The sequence below is a fragment of the Astatotilapia calliptera genome, unplaced genomic scaffold (assembly GCF_900246225.1).
Source record: "Astatotilapia calliptera unplaced genomic scaffold, fAstCal1.2 U_scaffold_4, whole genome shotgun sequence".
In the NCBI taxonomy this organism is placed as follows: domain Eukaryota; kingdom Metazoa; phylum Chordata; class Actinopteri; order Cichliformes; family Cichlidae; genus Astatotilapia; species Astatotilapia calliptera.
The window spans coordinates 392,500-414,422 of record NW_020535778.1 but is presented as its reverse complement, the minus strand read 5'-3'; the positions used below and the strand labels follow the sequence as shown (position 1 = coordinate 414,422).

At 46.8% G+C, this 21,923-nt stretch overlaps 1 protein-coding gene and 1 long non-coding RNA gene across 2 annotated transcripts; one reads left to right on the top strand and one right to left on the bottom strand.

Annotated features, from left to right (window-relative positions):
- Positions 1-9,689: 9,689 nt before the first annotated feature.
- On the top strand, positions 9,690-12,508 carry LOC113018073 (piggyBac transposable element-derived protein 4-like). Its single transcript, XM_026161139.1, has 4 exons — positions 9,690-9,876; positions 10,213-10,878; positions 11,328-12,207; positions 12,367-12,508. Exons 1-4 carry the CDS (start codon positions 9,690-9,692, stop codon positions 12,506-12,508), a joined length of 1,875 nt encoding a protein of 624 aa, XP_026016924.1.
- Positions 12,509-16,918: 4,410 nt separating this feature from the next.
- LOC113018097 (uncharacterized) lies at positions 16,919-20,073 on the bottom strand. The gene is made up of 4 exons (XR_003271694.1): positions 20,008-20,073; positions 19,655-19,722; positions 19,125-19,234; positions 16,919-16,948 (listed from the first exon to the last, which is right to left on the bottom strand). It is a non-coding gene; the product is annotated as an uncharacterized LOC113018097 (long non-coding RNA).
- Between the last annotated feature and the right edge of the window lie 1,850 nt (positions 20,074-21,923).

Genomic DNA, 21,923 nt, shown 5'->3' with positions numbered 1-21,923 from the left:
GAGCCCCTCTTACTGCTCTAGCCACAATATTCTGAATTACTCAGCCAGGGCTCGCACCTGGGTCTAGTACTGTCTCCCCAATAGATGCATGGAAGATGTTCATGTTAGGATGCCTGGGTCGTTGACCCAGGGTTTTTGAGTTTATTATATTATTTATCATTTCTAGTCTTTGGGTTTTTGTTAGACTCATGTCTTATGGTTTGTCTCTGTGTAATTCTTAGTTGCTGTCTCCCCTGTCCGCTATATCCCCGTGTCCAGTCAGTGTCTGTGTCTGCCCTGGTCCCACGTCTCTGTTCCTTCTGTTGTAGTGCCTGCATGTGAGTCTGTGTCTTTGTTCAGTCTGTGTTATGTGTTTCCTGTTTTACTTTGAAGGTCTCTGTCTTATCTCAGTGTGTTCAATTTACGCTTCCTGGTCTCGTCAGTTCTGATTTGCCCCAGCTGTGTTTTCCTCCTGTTGTCCATTTCCTGATTGCTCCCTCTATGTATTTAAGCCCTGTGTTTCAGTTTGTCATTGTTGAGATCTACCGTTTATCTAGCTGTGTGTTCTGTCAGTCTTCCGGTGTAAGTTTATTTTGATATTTCCAGGTATGTTATATTTGAGTTTAACATTAAAGCTGTTTTGAGTTCAAGTTTTGCCTCCGAGTGTCTGCACCTTGGGTCCTATTCCTGTCTGCACGCAGCCGTTCCATAACAGAAGATTGCGACCATACTATGGACCCAGCAGACATTGAACTTCAGGAGCGACGCCGAGCAGCCTTTGCCCAGCTGGAGGAGGAACTCCGCTGGAAGCCATGGCTCACCCCTGACGTTGGGCGCATTTTCCATGGCACTTGGCTGACTCTCGGCGGTCCCTGGAGCTGCCAGAAGTCTCCACCTGTTGCTCCGCTGGCACTCAAGATGCGGCCGCTTCAGTTGGGAGTCCTCCATGTGCCTTCAGGTGCTCACGTTCCAGCCTCAGCGTCACGGTTCTCTGCACCAGAGGCTCAGTTGCTCACGCCGCCAGCTACCTCTGCCCAAAGGAAACGGCGCTCACTTCGCCGTCATATGGACACTTCTGAGCAACCTCCGTGGGCAGCAGTAGTACAGCCGTCTCGTACACCTGTATCTGTTCCTCGGGTGAGGGGGGCCAGGGCCCAGCCAGCTGAGGCTCCGCTAGTCTCTGCGCCCGTACCTACTCCGCGGGTGGGAGCGGCTACTGCCCAGCAGGCCCCCGCACCTGTTTTTGTCCTTGCTGGAGGCTCAGGTGAGCCCGTCCAGCAGTTTTCCTCAGGTTCGGTAGGCTCGGAAAACCTAGCTCAGCCGTCTGCTCATCCACCACCTCATCCACCATTACTTCCATCGTTACAACAGTCAATACATATTAAACTTCTCTCCATAGCTCAAACATTAGCTCGCCTATTGGCTCAGTCACCTGCTCAGTTACCTCCTCAGTCATTTACTCAGCCACCTGTTCCTGCTGGAGGGTCCGAGGGGCCCGTCCAGTCCCCTGTTCCAGCTGGGGGTTCTGGAGAACCGCACCAGCCTTTGTCTTTCTCTGCTGGAGGGTCCGAGGGGCCCGTCCAGCCTTCTGCCTCCGCTGGAGGGTCCGAGGGGCCCTTCCAGCCTTCTGCCTCCGCTGGAGGGTCCGAGGGGCCCGTCCAGCCTTTGTCGTCTACAGCGCCACGACCTGCGGCTCCCACGCCGTCGCCTGCTGCGCCTTCCTCCTCGTCTGGTCCAGCTACGGCTTCAGCTTCACCTGGTTCTGCCTTGGCTCGTCCTGCACGTCCTGTCCGACCTGCTCGTCCTGTCTGTCCTGCTCGTCCTGTTCGGCCGCTTTCCAGGCCGATGACTGGACATCATTGCCGTCATGGACGGCCCCCTGAACTACGTCGCTGCCGGTTCCTCCCGCCTGCGCCTGTCGTGAGCCTGTTTTTGTTCTGTTGCTTTCCGGGCTCCAGTGTTCGCACCTTTGTTTTTTTTTTTTGTTTTTTTGTTTCTGGCTCCTTGTGTTTGGTTTGGTTTGTTTCGAGCCCTCCGTCCAGTTTCCCCTACCATCCACCCTGGTTGGGTTGTTTTGGTTTTTTTTGGGGTTTTTTTGGCGTGTTGGTTTGGGCTGTCTGGGAGCCAGCCCTTTAGAGGGGGATACTGTTAGGACAGTGGTTTCTGGGTTCGATCGAACCCTAGGGGTTCGGTGAGTCGGTCTCAGGGGTTCGGCAGAGCCTCCGCCGTGACATGCATGGCTCCTTTTGTGCACCATTAAAAAACATATCTATGTCTTGAATTTCAAAAAAAAAATCATACTTTATTTTTCACTAAAGAGGGGTTCAGTGAATGCGCATATGAAACTGGTGGGGTTCGGTACCGCCAACAAGGTTAAGAACCACTGTGTTAGGATGTCTGGGTCGTTGACCCAGGGTTTTTGAGTTTATTACATTATTTATAATTTCTAGTCTTTGGGTTTTTGTTAGAGTCATGTCTTATGGTTTGTCTCTGTGTAATCCTTAGTTGCTGTCTCCCCTGTCTGCTATATCCCCGTGTCCAGTCAGTGTCTGTGGTCTGCCCTGGTCCCACGTCTCTGTTCCCTCTGTTGTAGTGCTTGCATGTGAGTCTGTGTCTTTGTCCAGTCTGTGTTATGTGTTTCCTGTTTTACTTTGAAGGTCTCTGTCTTATCTCAGTGTGTTCAGTTTACGCTTCCTGGTCTCGTCAGTTCTGATTTGCCCCAGCTGTGTTTCCCTCCTGTTGTCCATTCCCTGATATGTATTTAAGCCCTGTGTTTCAGTTTGTCATTGTCGCGATCTACCGTTTATCTAGCTGTGTGTTCTGTCAGTCTTCCAGTGTAAGTTTATTTTGATATTTCCAGTTATGTTATATTTGAGTTTAACATTAAAGCTGTTTTGAGTTCAAGTTTTGTCTCCGAGTGTCTGCACCTTGGGTCCTATTCCTGTCTGCACGCAGCCGTTCCATAACAGTTCATGTCTGATAATATAATAGAAGAGGTGCTGACATGGAGGCACAAAGAGTAGCCATAGACAGGGGAAAAGAGTGGAAAAATGTAATCAAACATTAGCTCCTGGCCTTCATTTGATTGACCTCTCTTGCAGGAAGTGAGAAGAACTGGGATGTACCAGTCGGTGTGTTTTTTGGGAGTCCTCTGCATAACCCATTGTACAAGGTCACTATGTCAATTCAAAGATTTAAAGATATTCGCTGTTTCTTGCACTTTGATGACAAGAGGACCAGAGCCTACCGACTGAAAACAAACCACATAGCAGCTTTCTGCTACATATGGGGCCTGTTCCTGGTCAACTGCAGGCAGAAATTCATCCCTAGTGATTGTGTTACAGTGGATGAACAACTTGTGACTTTCAGAGGGAAGACCCAGCTTCTGCAGTATATGCAGAGCAAGCATACAAAAGTGATACAAGTGATACAAAAACTGCAATTTCTTAAAATTAATGAAAAAATAAATAAAAATGCAAAGGGCCACATGTCACAAACATGTTTTATGAGGAATACCTCAAATATGAAAATATAACAACTCTTCGTTTTAAAGATTTTGAAGAATAACAACCGAGTTTATAGCAAAATGCATTGTTTCTATTTGGGGTCATTTTTGACCCCACTTGTGGAAGAGTGTAGGTATTGGTAGGTTGTGCATCCAAGGGTTAAGTTGCTTGAAGACATTTCACCTCTCAACCGAGAAGAGTGTCCCCCCAAAAGGGACATGGACCCCCTAATGATCCTCTACCTAATCACAATAGCTAAGGTGTAAAAACAGGTGTAGGTCAACATCAGCCAAGGTTTCAGGTGAGCTCATTGTGAAATCTAGCCCCATAAGACCCTAGTCCTATTATGAGAGGTCAAAACGCTGTGGTCAGCAGCACAGGAGCACCACAGGGAACTGTGCTGTCCCCTCTTCTCTTCACCCTGTACACCTCTGACTTCTGCTACAACTCTGAATTATGCCACATTCAGAAGTTTGCAGATTACACAGCCATCATGGGGTGTATCTGGGATGATCAGGAAGAGGAGTACAGAAGTCTGGTGAGGAACTTTGTCACATGGAGTCACACAAACCACCTGCAACTCAACACCTCAAAGACTAAGGAACTGGTTGTGGACTTCGGGAGGTCCAGAGAAGGTCCACTGCCGGTTCAGATAGAGGGGGAGGAGGTGGAGGTGGTCAACAAGTACCTCGGGCTGTGGGTGGACAATAAACTGGACTGGTCATGCAACACAGAGCACCTGTATAAAAAAGCCCAAAGCCGACTGTACTTCCTCAGGAGGCTGAGGTCTTTTAACATCTGCAGGAGGCTCCTGAGGATGTTTTACCAGTCGGTGGTTGCTGGAGTACTTTTCTATGCTGTGGTGTGCTGGGGGAGCAGCACAGCAAAGAAGGACTCATCCAGGCTGGAGAAACTGATCAGGAAGGCTAGCTCTGTGGTCAGCATGAAGCTGGACACTCTGGTGACAGTGGCAGAGAAAAGGACACTAAAAAAACTGCTGGACATTATGGACAATGCTGGGCATCCTCTGCACACGGCCATTAACAACCAGAAGAGTCTGTTCAGTGACAGGTTGCTTCTCCCCAAGACAAGAACTAACAGACTTAAAAACTCCTTTGTCCCACATGCCATCAGACTGTTTAAATCCTCTCTGGAGGGGAGAGGGAGGGGAAACAGGAGGACAAAGGAGGGGGGAACAACTAAGCTGTAGTGCCTCTTCACCTCACTGTGCAATACCTTTTGTGCAATACTTTTGTTAATAGTCAATGGTGCAATAGACTCAATACTTGAAATGTGCAATTCACTTGTATTTTTATTTTTATTCCTATTTATTCTATTTATCCCCTTCGTATATTTTATTTATATTTGTCTCTGTATTTACAGGGAGTGCAGAATTATTAGGCAAATGAGTATTTTGTCCACATCATCCTCTTCATGCATGTTGTCTTACTCCAAGCTGTATAGGCTTGAAAGCCTACTACCAATTAAGCATATTAGGTGATGTTCATCTCTGTAATGAGAAGGGGTGTGGTCTAATGACATCAACACCCTACATCAGGTGTGCATAATTATTAGGCAACGTCCTTTCCTTTGGCAAAATGGGTCAAAAGAAGGACTTGACAGGCTCAGAAAAGTCAAAAATAGTGAGATATCTTGCAGAGGGATGCAGCAGTCTCAAAATTGCAAAGCTTCTGAAGCGTGATCATCGAACAATCAAGCGTTTCATTCAAAATAGTCAACAGGGTCGCAAGAAGCGACCTCTCAATTTTAAATACACGTAGACATTGAGGGCTAGCAGGAGGGCCTATGCGCTTACCTGCTGCTCTCTGGCAGGTAGCTCCATGCCCTCCTGGGTTTTAAATGCACCTTAGAACACACATGCATCAACACTACAATGAGCGGGTGGAGGGAGGTTTGGAGTCTTCTCTCACCCCCGTTCTCTGCGGCCTGCTGGAGCGGGGGGGCTAGGAGGAGGAGTTGGCCGTCCGACTGCGGTCTGGAGTGTGGGGCCTCCCTGCTGCTGCGGAGTCGGGGCGGTCTGCCTCTCCCCACCGCAGGGAAAAGGGTAACACCACCTGGGTCTGGGTGCAGTTCCCCCCTCCAGGGGTACCTAGACCCGGTTCGTAGAGTACACCTGGGGAGTGTGATCGTGTGTACAGCGTCTCTTTATGTTTGTCTCCACGTTGGTTGAGTGTGGAGTAAGTGTATATGAGAGTTTTTTTTCTGCACTGTAAAAAACCTGCACCGAAGCTTCTGTTCATCCATCTGAGTCATGCACAATGTTCCTTATATCATTAAAATGTCTAAAACGAGTAAAATCACAGAATAAATGTTGGAAACTTTCCACTGATAAACAAAATGCTAGTGGGTGTGGCCTTCTCTCTCACTTTAATTTCTTCTAAAACGAAGCTCAGTGCGTAACTTTCTTTTTCCCTCTTTTGGAATTTTATTTTTTAATACTTCAGAATAACTGATAATAACCAGTGAAATTCCCTGACTCCCAAACAACTTCACTTTAACTCATTTGTTTGTTTGATTTTTGCTCAGACTTCACAGAGCCATCACACTGAGGACAGAGTACAGCGATAACGTGAGAACAGAAACTTTGCACATTTGACATTCAAATCAGCCACAGCGCAGGGCCTGCTCTAAAAAGACATCTGTGCGCTGAGTCTGCTCTGGTGTCCGGTTTATGTCTGTGAATAGCTGCTGTTATAGCGCTGATATGACTCAGTTTCCTTTAACAGCAACAGCAGATTTCCCCCTGTATTGATTACAGAAGCTTTTACTTCCCTGTTCTAACAGGAATAAAGTTTCAAACTTACAGTATGATAAACTTCCTCCTCTATCTTTGGTTTATGTTTACTCTAATTTGAAGGAAAACATCACGAGGAGAAGGAATGATGTGAAGTTTTCTTACTGTCTCCCTTCATAAAGGATTCTCCAGTGTTCAGTCTGCTATTAGGAGTCATGAGGGAAGCACTCGTGGATGTTTCACCAGTATTTAAAGAATCAAATCAGCTCAACTAATCAACTGAAATGTGTGCTGTATTTCTACCTCATGGTTGCAGTTCAAGGTTCTTTACTTGTCACATGCATAGTTATACAAGTATAACACACAGTGAAATGTAACCTGACACGCTCCTCGACATGTGAAAAAATGGGGGGGGGGGGGGGGGTAGAGGAAGAACATATATATATATATATATATATATATATATATATATATAAAACACCCAGCACGCCCCTGCGGGCGGTTTATCCTTCAAGCTCGGGTCCTCTACCAGAGGCCTGGGAGCTTGAGGGTCCTGCGCAGTATCTTAGCTTTTCCCAGGACTGCGCTCTTCTGGACAGAGATCTCCGATGTTATTCCCGGGATCTGCTGGAGCCACTCGCCTAGCTTGGGAGTCACCGCACCTAGTGCTCCGATTACCCACGGGGACCACCATTACCTTCACCCTCCACATCCTCTCGAGCTCTTCTCTGAGCCGTCATTGTGGATGTTGGGTATCGAAGAATCCATATATATATATATATATATATATACACATATATATATATATACACATATATATATATATTAGGGGTGCAACGATACACAAAATTCACGGTTCGGTTCGGTTCGGTTCGGTATACAGAAAATCGTCCCGGGCATTTTGACTAGAGACCGGCCCACCATTATAGGAAAAATCATAAACCCTTTGAATGAAAATAAACACTGTTGTGACAGTGATGTACACTGTTTTGATGGTATATATGCATCAATCTATCAATCGTTTGTTGTAAGATTCAGATAATTATTTTTTAAAAGCTAGACATTTTAAATGAGAATAAGAAAGAAAAGTATTTCTTTGTGCCCCCCTCTCCCTGTTAAAAACTATTCATATGGCTGTCATTGAAAACAATGTTCCACATGTGATTATTGCTGATTTATAAGATAAAAACTGATAATGGTCAGATAGAAGCTCAATAAACCTCTCATTCAACCTCTGATAATAAAATATGGGAGATTAAAAAAAAATAAGAAATGGTGTGAAAATGATTTACATCCACCCCTTTAAAACAAACTCACAAAGCTCCTTGTTAAGAAAATATGCGAGAAAGATCAAAATAAAATTATAGTAAATGTCCAGCGAATAAAAACTTTAGAAAAGCTGTCAGTGTTAGCAGGATGTTTTCTGTCAATGATCACATTGTTTAAGTGGATAATTTGAAGTTTCTCTTGGAATTAGGTGTGAGGAAGGTCTAAAGCTTTAGTGGAGCAGGTGCGGTCAGCTGTGGTCCTCCATGGTGGAGCTCAGTGTTCACACTGACAGAGCTCACTGTGTTCTCTGTGAGTGGGAGTTTCCAGGTTAATGAGTGACAGCTTCATGTTTGTGTTTGTTTCTTTGGTAAAAACCACAGGTTCAGGTGTTAATTTCACAGGAAACAACATGAGTGAAGGTCACCTCCCTCTGGGAGGAGCTTCTCTGGGACTTGGTGTCTGTGCATGTCTGAACATGAATGTGTTCACAGCCTGTTTTCCTTTGGAGGACTCTGTGAGTCTAACATCATCAGGTTAACCTGTCACCATCTTCTCAGTGACAGGCTACAGAGATTTCAGCAGGATATGATGGAACAAACTCAAAGCAAAGGAGAGCAGCTCCCTGCAGAGCAGAAACCGCTCTAACAGTGGTTGATTTATTGTTTGATCTGCAACCAGTATATTGATAATTCTATCAATATATCAATATATCAATTAGAGATGGCACGATACCACTTTTTTATGTCCGATACCGATATCATAAATTTGGATATCGGCCGATACCGATATGAATCCGATATAGTGTGTTTTTTAATCAATAAAACTGTTTTTTAATATCTTGCTGCATTTTCTATAAGTTCATACTCAAGTTTAAATAAACAACAACACTAAAGCTATTCTGTTATACCTGTACGTAAAAAATACACTACACCCAAAATATTTCATAGTTCAGCAACACTGATCAATCTAATAAACTTAAACCTACTCCATCCTCCCTATTCTGGTATTTTAAAGAGTACTTAGCAGAAATATTAACCCTGATGCACCCGCCAGGGGGAGAGCGGCGGGGTCGGGGGATACGGGTCCCCCGCGGAGGGAGGGAGGAGGTTGGGGTCGCGAGATCCCCCCCGATGGGATGGGGATGGGATGGGATGGCGGGGTCGGGGGATACGGGTCCCCCGCGGAGGGAGGGAGGAGGTTGGGGTCGCGAGATCCCCCCCGATGGGATGGGGATGGGATGGGATGGCGGGCTCGGGGGATGCGGGTCCCCCGCGGAGGGAGGGAGGAGGTTGGGGTCGCGAGATCCCCCCCCGATGGGATGGGGATGGGATGGGATGGCGGGGTCGGGGGATACGGGTCCCCCGCGGAGGGAGGGAGGAGGTTGGGGTCGCGAGATCCCCCCCGATGGGATGGGGATGGGGATGGGGATGGGATGGGATGGGATGGCGGGCTCGGGGGGGGGATGCGGGTCCCCCGCCGAGGGAGGGAGGGAGGGAGGAGGTTGGGGTCGCGAGATCCCCCACCCCCCGAGGGGATGGGATGGGATGGGGATGGGATGGGATTGGAGAGAGAGAGAGAGAGAGAGAGAGAGAGAGAGAGAGAGAGAGAGAGAGAGAGAGAGATATAAAGTCTTGTAAAAAGGTGGTCGAGAAACACCCCGGCGAAAGCAGAAGAAGACGAAGAAGAAGAAGAAGAAGAAGATAATGTCACGCACTAGACCGTGGGAGCCAAAGAGCACTAAGGTCGGTGGTACAGGCGGATCGCAATCGCCAGCGGTGTCCTCCTCCTCCTCCTCATCCTCCTCCTCCCGCTCACCATCACCGTCGCCATCGCCATCGCATTTGGCGTACGCTGCGCGGTCGGCTCCAGTGGCTCCGTTGTTGCGACCGGCCACGTTTCGCTATCGAGGGCTAGGGGTCGAGGAAGACCAAGAGCAGCGGCAGCAGCGGCAGCAGCGGCAGCAGCAGCAGCAGCAGCAGCAGCAGCAGCAGCAGCAGCAGCTACAGGAGAACTTGGAGGAGGACGAGAGCAAGGAAGAGGAGCAAGAGGCCGAGGGGGACGACAACGACGACCCGACGGCCCGAACGCTCGCAGACGACGAGGAGGAGAGCCACTCGGAGGATCAGGAGGACGAAAACGATGGGGTGGGTAGTTGCGAGGAAGACGATCGCGGTTACGAAATGGCGTCGCAACTCTGCCAGGACGGCGGCTCGCAAGGCGAGTCGAACCGCCGAGAGGGAGAGGAAGAAGAAGCAGGCGCCGACCCACCGGGGCGGGGGACTCGGGAGATTTGGCAAGAGGACGACGCCGGCCGCGCTGCAGGTGGCGTTCATGATCCTGGGCGCGATCGCGGCCGCGGCGCTGTCGGTGAAACTCGCGACGCTGATGTAGCCGACGATTACGACTACGACGATGACGAAGAAGACAAAGACTATGAAGAAGAAGAAGAAGAAGAGGAAGAAGAAGAAGAAGAAGAAGACGTCCTCGCCGATGATGATGATGATGAAGAAGAAGAAAAAGAAGAAGACAAAGACTATGAAGAAGAAGAAGAAGACATCCTCGCCAATGATGATGAAGAAGAAGACAAAGACAATGAAGAAGAAGAAGAAGAAGAAAAAGAAGACATCCTCGCCAATGATGATGAAGAAGAAGAAGAAGAAAAAGAAGAAGAAGAAGAAGACAAAGACAAAGACTATGAAGAAGAAAAAGAAGACATCCTCGCCAATGATGATGAAGAAGAAGAAGAAGACGTCCTCGCTGATGATTATAACGATGACGATGAAGAAGACAAAGACTATGAAGAAGAAGAAGAAGAAGAAGAAGAAGAAGAATTAGAATTAGAAGAAGAAGACGACGACCTCGACCCGCCGGGACGAGGCCCCACCGAAGAGGCCGTGGCGGCGGCGCGAGACGAGGCCTCCGCGTTCATGGCCTACTTCCCGCCGGAGATAGAGGACTCGGTGATCGCCATGACCAACCTGGAAGCGGGCAGGCGCAGGCCCGCCATCGACGGATGGAAGCCCATGGGCCGCGTCGAGTTCCGAGCCTACCTGGGGCTGCTCGTGCTCGCCGGCGTGTACAGGTCCCGGGGAGAGGCCTGCGAGAGCCTGTGGGACGCCGAGAGCGGCAGGTCCGTGTTCAGAGCCACGATGCCGCTCAAGACCTTTCGAGCCTACTCGAGCGCGCTGCGCTTCGACGACAGGGAGACCAGAAGGGCCGGGCGAGGCGAAGGCGAGGGCGAGGGCGATAGCTGCTACGACAAACTGGCCCCCATCAGAGCCGTGTGGGACGAGTGGTGCGCGAGGTTGCCCGCCATGTACCGCCCGGGACCGGAGGTCACCGTCGACGAGAGACTGGTGCCGTTCAGAGGTACGTACGTACGTACTATGTGGTGTGTGTGTGTGTGTGTGTGTGTGTGTGACTGGGGGAAGAGAGGAGGAATAGGAGCGGGAATGACGAAAACGGGCTAGCTCGCTGCTCTGTTGCATACTCGTGTTGGGTTCCGCGTTTGTGCTGCTTTCGCATGACTCTTTATGTCTATGAAGCTATGAAGTCTATGACTCTTTATGTCTTTATGTCTATGAAGCTATGAAGTCTATGACTCTTTATGTCTTTGTATCATCTATGAAGCGCCTTGAGGCGACTTTTGTTGTGATTTGGCGCTATATAAATAAAATTGAATTGAATTGAATGTCTTCTCCTTGCGTTTCTGCCCCAATCTCCCCCCACACTTTCCCACATCTCTCTCTCTCTCTCTCTCTCTCTCTCTCTCTCTCTCTCTCTCTCTCTCTCTCTCTCTCTCTCCATCCATCCATCAGGACGGTGTCCGTTCAGACAGTACATGCCCAGCAAGCCGGCCAGGTACGGGATCAAGATATGGGTGGCGTGCGACGCGCGTTCCAGCTACGCGTGGAAGATGCAAGTCTACACCGGCAAGCCCGACAAGCGCGGCCCTCCCGAAAAGCACCTGGCCACTCGAGTGGTCGTGGACCTCACCGAGGGACTGACTCCGGGACGCAACGTCACGTGCGACAACTTTTTCACCTCGCGCGAGCTCGCCGATAGGCTCTATCGCGAGAGAGGCCACACCGTGCTGGGCACTCTGCGGTCGAACAGACCCGAGATCCCCAGAGAGCTGCGCTGCGTCAAGGGCAGGGCCGTGGGCTCCGTCGAATCCGTGGTACTCGGCGGCTCCGCGGGACGAGGGGGAGGAAGAGGAGGACGAGAAGGAGGAGGAGGAGGAGGAGGAGGAGGAGGAGGAGGGCCCGACACGATCATCCTCTCCTACGTGGCCAAGAAGAACAAGAACGTGCTGCTCCTCACCACAGCTCCTCGTTATTACCACCATCGCTCCGGCCCCGAGCCCCGGCCTAGCCGCCGCATCAGCAACAGCAGCGGCGGCAGCAGCAACAGCAGCGGCGCGAAACCGCCCTTGGTGCTGCATTACAACCGCACCAAGGGAGGAGTGGACAACCTGGACAAGGTCGTGAGCACGTACAGCTGCAGGAGAAAGACCCGCAGGTGGCCCGTGGCCCTTTTCCACAACATGGTCGACGTGGCGGCCTACAACGCGTTCGTGCTGTGGAGGGAAATTCACCCCGACTGGATGCCGGGCAAGCTCAACAGACGACGGCTCTTCCTCGAGCGACTGGGCAAAGCGCTCGCGCGCCCCATGCTCGAAGCCAGGGCGGCTTTAGCGCGAGGACCGGGAGGAGGAGGAGGAGGAGGAGGAGGAGGAGGAAGAAGAGGAGGCAGAGTCGCGGCCCGAGGCGCTACCGCCGAGGCAGCCTCTAACAACAACGCTACGCCACGCGACTCCTCTCCGGTCAAGAGGCGAAGGTGCCGCGTGTGTCCCAGGAGCAAAGACGTCAAGACCAAGATCCTGTGCCGCGAGTGCCGAGCGCACGTGTGTACAAACTGCGCCGTCACGTACTGTCCCAACTGCGCCGCTTCTTCTTCTTCCCGCGACGCCGCTCCCCGGACGCCACCGACGCCGTGATAACACAAGCGCCCCAACGGTGGTCCCCTAGCGACCCCCCCCCCACCCCACCCTATCATCATCATCATCATCATCATCATCATCATACAATATATGCCCCCGGGGGGTCCTAGTGACCCCAAACCTATCATCATCATCATCATCATCACATATGCCCCCCCGGGGGGGTCCTAGTGACCCCAAACCTATCATCATCATCATCATCACATATGCCCCCCCCCCACCCGGGGGGGTCCTAGTGACCCCAAACCTATCATCATCATCATCATCATCATCATCATCACATATGCCCCCCGGGGGGTCCTAGTGACCCCAAACCTATCATCATCATCATCTTCCTTCTCTCACCCCAACCGGTCGCAGCAGATGGCCGCCCCTCCCTGAGCCTGGTTCTGCCGGAGGTTTCTTCCTGTTAAAAGGGAGTTTTTCCTTCCCACTGTCGCCAAAGTGCTTGCTCATAGGGGGTCATATGATTGTTGGGTTTTTCTCTGTATCTATGAAGCGCCTTGAGGCGACTTTTGTTGTGATTTGGCGCTATATAAATAAAATTGAATTGAATTGAATTGAATCATCATCACATATGCCCCCCCCCCCCGGGGGGGGGTCCTAGTGACCCCAAACCTATCATCATCATCATCATCTTCATCATCATCATCATCATCACATATGCCCCCGGGAGGGGTCCTAGTGACCCCAAACCTATCATCATAAAACACACATATCCCCCCCCAGGGGGTTACCAAGACCCCCCATCGCCACCACCACCATCATCAGGATCATCATCATCATCACACACACACACACACACACACACACACACACACACACACTCATCATCATCATCACACACACACACACACACACACACCTCGGGGGGTCACCACGACCCACGCCCCGAGAACAGGCGGGCGCACAAGGGTTAAGCGGAAACAAGCGCCTCGACGCCAAAGCTTTCCTCACGCTGTAAAAAAATATACAGCCACAGGGGGGCGTTTTTAAAACGCACCCCCCTGTCGTGGGCGGCCCTAATGGCATTACCCCCGCGAGCCCCACCTTTCCTTCCAGGCAAAGATCCTCCTAGTTGAAATACCTGCGTTTTTGCGCAGGCTCTATGGCGCGCGACCAGCAGAGGCCGCCTGGTACGCCGCATGGGAATAGCATTGTAGGTCGGAGAGAGAGAGAGAGAGAGAGAGAGAGAGAGAGAGAGAGAGAGAGAGAGAAATGCCTTGTTTGAGAAAAAAGTTGAGATAACTCACCTACAAATGCGCAAGGTTAAAGCAGTGAAACTTAACATACACCTGTTGTTAAATGATAAAGTTTATCCACTACTAACAAATAAACTTTCTGTTTCTTGTTCACGTTTAGACAATAAAGATGAGCTGAAGCTCAGCCACCGACTAAGCTTTTTTCATTTAAAGCCAAAATGCTCTGTATGGACATTAGACAGCTCATGTACAATTTGAAAGCCTCAGCCTTTTTACGCTTCCTATTCCTAACTTTTCTACATCACTTTATTTTGGAAAAGCAGATGGCTGCCCTCCCTCGGCCTGGTTTTTGCTGGTGGAGGTTTCTTCCTGTTTAAAAAGGTTTCTTTCTTCCCACTGTCAATACCCACTGTTGCCAGGTATTCACTCATACAGGTGTTTGCTTGATTGGTTGAGGGTTTGTCTTTATAGGGCTTTTACCTTACCATATAAAGCACCTTGAGGCAACTGTTGTGATTTGGTGCTATGTTGTCAGAATTGAATTTAAGTGAAAACTATTCGGTTCCAGACTTGAGTTATTGTTTAACAAAGTCAGAGTGCTGTCATTAACCTCTCTGTCTCCTCTCATTTAAATAAAAAATACAGAGGCCAAACTGTTGATACCAAACATACTAACTAATTGAAGAAGTCGTCTTTAAATTCCCTGAGAATACTAGACACTCCACACTCTAGGTCCACCCCTTCCACCAGTAGGCCTTTCGCCTCTTCACACAGTCAAACACTGGCTTTCAGACACATATACAAGAAAGAGGCAGGCGGAGAATGCTGCTACTTGTATTCTTTTTGAGCCATGTTGAAGATTTTCGTGACAAAAGTGGTAAAGTTGGCACCAGTTAAACAGCTGCCGTCCAAGGTAAATTTGATTCCGCCAACAGAAAGGCACAGAGTGTTTGTTTTCACCGAAGCACCTTGGCATGCAGCTGTCTGTTATTGAAATGTGCGTCTTTGTGACACAGAAACCTTGCACGTGCTTTGGTTTCACTACTCATTTTCATGCAGAACTGCATGCGTGTGATTTGCGGGAATATAATAAGTGTAGTTATCGGTCAGGAATGAAATAAGGGTAATCCTCTTCAACAAAAGGATCTACTTGAAGTCATCCTCTAACAACAGGGCCTCTCAGTCCCTGTCGACCCCTTTCCTTTAGTGTAACCTGGATACCAGACTGCTGTTTGTCTAACACTGCTCCTTTCCCATCAGGTCCTTACAGTTCCCTTCTGCATAGCAGTAGCCTGGCCTTCTTCAGGTTTATAGTACCTGTGTGCAAATCTGGAATACCTGACCACAAAGTTTCTGGTCATTCTTTATTCTTGAATTCAGATTTGCAGATACTGACCTGATTTTAGCAATAGAAAACTTACAAAAACACAAATTCTTCAAAAATAAAAATGTGCAAATTTGTGGGAGAAAATAACACAAAAATAATACAACTGAATACAACTTGTAGCTGGTACTAGTCGTGTTGAAGATGCAATGACTATTGTTCCTTATGTGTCTGTGGTTCAACGTGTATGTTATTCCGACACCTTTCTTTATGTGTGAAAGGGAGTTACTGATGGTTACTAAGTACTCATCAGCAGTTAAAATCCAGGATGAAAACTATGTGAGCATGCGCAATGATGAAAGAATAACAATGAGATGAGATTTACCTGTTGCTTTAGGTGGACCTGGACAGAGGCTATAGCCCAATTCAACCATGACTATAACTGATGACAATATTTCTTGTTCGGCTCTTGAGACCAAGCTAAAGATCTATTCTACAGCCTACAGCAAGAGGGATGTATGATGGTGAATTGGGTCCTGTTGACTGTTGGGATTCCCTGGAGAGCCTGATTGGTGCTCTGTTGTCTGTCAAAGAATAATCAAATCAAATCAAATCAAATCACTTTTATTGTCACATCACATGTGCAGGCACACTGGCACAGCACATGCGAGTGAAATTCTTGTGTGCGAACCCCACAAGCAACAGAGATGTGCAAACACAACAACACAAACGAGCAAAATACAAGAATGGCCAACCTGAAACTAATAAATATACAGTGGGGCAAAAAAGTATTTAGTCAGCCACCGATTGTGCAAGTTCCCCCACTTAAAATGATGACAGAGGTCAGTAATTCGCACCAGAGGTACACTTCAACTGTGAGAGACAGAATGTGAAAAAAAATCCATGAATCCACATGGTAGGATTTGTAAAGAATTTATTCGTAAATTAGGGTGGAAAATAAGTATTTGGTCACCTCAAACAAGGAAAATCTCTGGCTCTCACAGACCTGTAACGTCTTCTGTAAGAAGCTTTTCTGTCCCCCACTCGTTACCTGTATGAATGGCACCTGTTTGAACTCATCATCTGTATAAAAGACACCTGTCCACAGCCTCAAACAGTCAGACTCCAAACTCCGCCATGGCCAAGACCAAAGAGCTTGCTCTCGAGAAGATCTGCATGGAGGAATGGGCCAAAATACCAGCTACTGTGTGTGCAAACCTGGTAAAGACCTATAGTAAACGTTTGACCTCTGTTATTGCCAACAAAGGTTATGTTACAAAGTATTGAGTTGTATTTTTGTTATTGACCAAATACTTATTTTCCACCTTGATTTACGAATAAATTCTTTACAAATCCTACCATGTGGATTCATGGATTTTTTTTTCACATTCTGTCTCTCACAGTTGAAGTGTACCTCTGGTGCGAATTACTGACCTCTGTCATCATTTTAAGTGGGGGCACAATCGGTGGCTGACTAAATACTTTTTTGCCCCACTGTATGTACAATATATAATAGTGTATGCATTTCTGGATGTGTATACTAAATATTTTCCTGTGTGTGTGTGTGTATACACATTTTTACAAATTAAATAGTAAAAAATAGATAAATAAAATAATAAAAAATAATAATAATAATAATAATAAAATATATAGAATATACAGAGTTGAATATGTGCAAAACAAGTGGCATTTATATACAGTGTGGAGTGCATAATGTTGAAGTTCCAGTAGTGAAGCTGAGGTGTCTATGACGTGTTCAGCAGTCTCAGCTGTCTCTCAGTCTGCTGGTACGGGACCGGATGCTGCAGAACCTCCTTCCTGATGGAAGCAGTCTGAACAGTTTATGGCTGGGGTAACTGGAGTCCTTGATGATCCTCCCCGCTTTCCTCAGGCACCGCTTCCTGTAGATGTCTTGGAGGGAAGCGAAGGGAAGAATACACATAGTATGATTGATTGACTGAAGTGAGCACACCTCTTTTCACACATGCCTAAAAAGTCTGTGGTACGTGTGTACCTGGAATAACATCAGCCATGTTTAATTTTATGTATTTGGCTGACTCACTCACTGTATGTCTGTCTTATATCACAGCAGTATATTTATTTCTTATCAGTTTGAAAACCTCAAGCTAAACCAATGACAGTGAGAGGAGAGTTTTAATGCAAACAGGCTGCGATATTATGATACTGTATGTCTGTCTTACATATCACAGTGAACATCTGTTCACATCACACCCACATCTGTGGGTGAGATGATAAGCACGTGCAGCAGGTAGCTGTGCCCTGGATGTGCCATGTGCAACTAAACTGTTTCCCATGATCCCTCCTGCGAGCTGGCTGGAGGTACACCTGGTTCCAAGGTTGGTATACCTGGCCAGGCGCACAAAACGGCTGCAGCGGCTATTTTTACACAGACACACTTCAAACGGACTCAGCCCGCCCCTCCAACACGAGCCTCTGCTTCACGCTGACCGCGTCTGAAGCCAGGCCCTGTCGATCTGCTGTCAACTGCCCCTGAGCAAATCAAAGCCTGAAACTGGTAGAATCTGGATTTTCTTTCTTCAAATTATCGTTCAACTGCTTTTTACTCTTTCTAAGATTTATCCTCCATCGGACTGAAGGAAAAACACATATTTTCTTTACTGCTGCATTCGCAGCAGCTGGTTGTTCTGACGCAGAGCAATTATTCAAGCATAATAACCCGGGACACAATAATATTTCACTTAGAGAGATTTCAGTATTTCTATCAACACCAAGCATAATGACATCAAATGCACGTCACTGGAAGGACTCAGTGTTGTAATGTATATAATATGGAGCCACTATCAGGGACAAACAGAGACTGCAGCGTGTTGTGCGCTCTGCTGAGAAGGTGATTGGCTGCAGACTCCCATCTCTGCAGGACCTGTACACCTCCAGGACACTGCGGCGTGCAGCCCGGATCTCAGCTGACCCTTCTCACCCTGGACACAGTCTGTTTGACCTGCTCCCCTCAGGCAGGAGGCTCCGGTCCATTCGCACCAGAACCTCTCGCCATAAGAACAGTTTCTTCCCCTCTGCTGTTGGACACATGAACAATTACCACATGATTGTCCCCGCCACTAACACATGACCCTACGCTGTGTCACTTCATCATTTCATGTTTGGCACTGATCACCACCTGCACTCATGTATATATCTTTCTACGTAGCACTCATAATTCTTATTCTCATGTATATATCTCATGTATATCTCATGCACATATCTTTCTTTCTACATAGCACTTTAATTCTTATTGTCTGCACTGAAGCACCCGCAGCAATTTCCTAATGTTGTAAACCTCAACATCTGACAATAAACCCATTCTGATTCTGATTATGAGTCATTAACTTTGGGCAACAGTGCCCTCTTATCTATACTAGATACATACATACATACATACATATACACAGCCAGACTACATTATGCATCCCATAATTGACTGCGGTGGGATGTGTAATTTGTTTATTTTTGGCGTAATGATCCCAGCTGTTATAATGATAATGAGAAAATGCTCTCCATTTCCCACCAATTAGTGAATTACCAGTCTATCATGTACATTAGCACTCCAGTTATTCCAGATAATGGCGGTGACGCAAGCCATCACAGTGACCAGCTACTGAATGAGTGCACTATATATGATATGTATGCGCATATACGGTATTTTTATTCTATCAGTTTGAAACTAAGCTAACCAAATATAATCACCTAATGACAGGACATTATGTTTATGTCCTGTCATTAGGGTCATTAGGATAACAGACAGAATATGAACAAGAACACATTGTCAGAATAACATATGTTCAATTTTACCTCATTAAGTCATCTATATATTCAAGCCTTTTGTTTCTGCATGCCATTGTTGGGTCGTCTGTTCATTCTGCCCTATCTAGCCTGGTTCTATTATTTTGACCTTAGCCTTAGTTTTCGTCTTTGCCTGTTTCCACAGTTATAGTTTAGGTCTTAGTACCTCTTAGTGTTTTGTTCTGTAGTGTTTTTGACAGTTTGCTTTGGTTTCTTGGTTTTCCCTGCCGTCATCTCAATAAAGGATCACTTTTCTGTTTAAACTTACTACTCCTCGTCATCATCTGCTTTGGGTCCTGTTTCCACATCGGGTGTGCACCCCGCCGTGACAGACAGCTTCATCCAGTTCCAAGGCCAGGATTCTGTTGAGCTTCATTTCTTTCAATACAGAGGTGAGAGTGTTTCCCACATTGTCAATCTGTAATGCAGTCAGCATGTCTCTCCAGTTGTAATAGAATTTATGCCCTAATTGTGGATAAACTGCCATAATTGAGAAAATCTTGGGGGACGCTGCTTAAATGTGAAATAGATATACAAGGATGGGACAAAATCTTGCTCCTTCCATCTAAAATCTCTGTTTGTAACCGATTTAAAGAACTACAGTACTAAATGTTTCACAATGTGCACTGTTAACCTTTGCTGTATTTTTCCACAGTAAAATACCACAAAATGCCCAGTAACTTACCTGAAAACATTTCTACAGTTAATTATTGCTTTGCATTATGGGTATATTAAGGTTATTTACATTTACTTACTGTATTTTTTTTAAAAAAAAATTGCGATAGTAGTTATACCTACCGTTAACACATTAGTGTTCGGCCCTCCGTACGTTGTTGATGTCCAGTTTGGCAGATAGATAAACAGTTCTTCAAAAGGAGAGACATAAGAAAAACATATTAAAACATACATCTGGAACATAATATATTTCTCACATTACAAAATACAGACTGAAGACTTAGCAACTTGAACTATAGCTGGTATAACCAAGACAAATAAATGAAAACATGTTAACTCCAAATCCCGCTAGCTTGATGCTAACACACAATGAATTAGCATCGGCAATGCAGCTAACATGCCGCTTCAAATATGAGAGTCAACAACCCATTTTACATCACATGCTTAACATGAACACAGAATATAATCGTACTTACAAGTGTAACCCCTGGCCAGCTTCTCTTTCCAGCGCTGTGCGAATAAAACTCTCTGGATGAGGATTTTAAAAAAATATGTTTTAAAACTCATGCTCTGTGAGAGCGGACGGAGAGGACTTACCACAGCGAAAGCTTCATTGCTCCTAACGATAGACAGGGGGGTAGCCCGTTTACCAGTAGCAGACTTCCGCTGCGGGTTTTCAAAATAAAAGTTCCAAAATAAACCCATGGTTGCGATCCCAAGTTAACAGGAATTTAACAACAACAAAACCATATTCATTCTTTTACATCGTTACACAAGCATATATTTCTCATGCTCCAGTACAGCCAACTTCAGAGCTAATATTTTGTGTGCTGGTATCAACTTGGCCAGACTCCATGAACTTTTCCTTTACTAGAGAAACTTGAATACACAAACCCGCTTCCTCCCCCTAGTGGGGTGGTGGAGCTACCGCACCCCAGCAGTGGCAGCACAATGTGATTTGAATGATCATACTGTTTGTGTATTTTGTACTCTTTCAGTGGTTGGTTGCAATAGTGCATTACATTTTAACTCTTTCACTGCCAACAATTTCCAGTTTTTCCTCCAACCTATGCCATTTGTCAGTATGATACCAGTGAAAGTATTATGGTTTTGACTTTTTACGGGACTTGCCTGTGTGTAAGGAATTCTGATCATCTAATCTGCTGCTGCAGTTGTATGCACATGCACAGCTGCTGCAAATGCTTGCCACTGCGTTGCCAAAGGCGAACTCAGTCAGTGGAGATATTGTAATAATTTGGCGGAGGCTTCTCAGTCGAGCAGTAACTGAATTGCTCATTTACTGAACGTGCAACATGTACAGAACTCTTCTGGGAACTAGTCAACCCAACTTAGTGAAACACACACTGAATGCATACTGGCCCCGCCTACCCACCTACCTCTACCAACCACCAACTCCATATCCTGACTGACATGACCTGTGATCCAGTGATTGACAGGAGAGGAAAGACAGCCAACTTCGTTAACTCTTCACTCTACGATATTCTCGAGAGGAACAAAAGATTTTGCACCTGTTATTGTTGGACCTCTGTTGTGGAAACTGCAAACGGGACATCATAAGGTAATGCAAAGGACTCTCCTACCCTAACATATTCGTTTATTAATTCTTAAGAGCATGTATAGTTTGTGTGTGTGTGGGAGGGCTTAAAATCGGTGTTAGCTTGTCGAAATAGCACATTAGCTGAATTATTCTGGAAAAATAGGTTGTGTGTGTGTTTTTTTTTTCTTTTCTTATTTGAATATATATTTTAGATATATATTTTACACGGGGAGGGGCGAGGAACACAGGCGCAACGACAGTCTTTGCCTTTTTTTCCCGCCGAGTGTGGTACATTGTCCTCCTGCGCTTCTGTTTCTATGATGTCAAGTCAAACCGAGTAGGAGGTGAAGCCCTGAGGGAAAACGTAACGTGACAGACTGGAGGGGCGAACTAATCTTGTGTCTGGGTTTCTGTCGGAAGAAAAAGAAAGGCGAACTGGGAAGCAATAGGAAGGTGCCACTTTCGGGAAAGAGCCCAGTATAATTCCTTCAATAAGTTGTCGCCAACATGAATATTGTGTGGAACTGAAGTATCTACAAAGCCAGGGAGGCAGCCGGTAAGGGAATGGTTGCTGACTATGGTAAAAGACTTTGAAGTGAGTTGCTAAAGAATCGCGGCTGCCGCTAGCATGTAGCATTAGCACTGTGTCGTGAGTTGGTCGCCTGTTTACGAGCGGCACGCTCGTAAACATTGTTTATTGTTGGTCTGCATATGGAAGACTGTTAATGCTTGCATATGGTTAAGAGAAGCTGGTTATAAATACTATTGTTACTGCTCAAGTTCTAATGCAGATTGATTATTTAATTAGCACTTTAATAGAAAGCAGTATTCTCC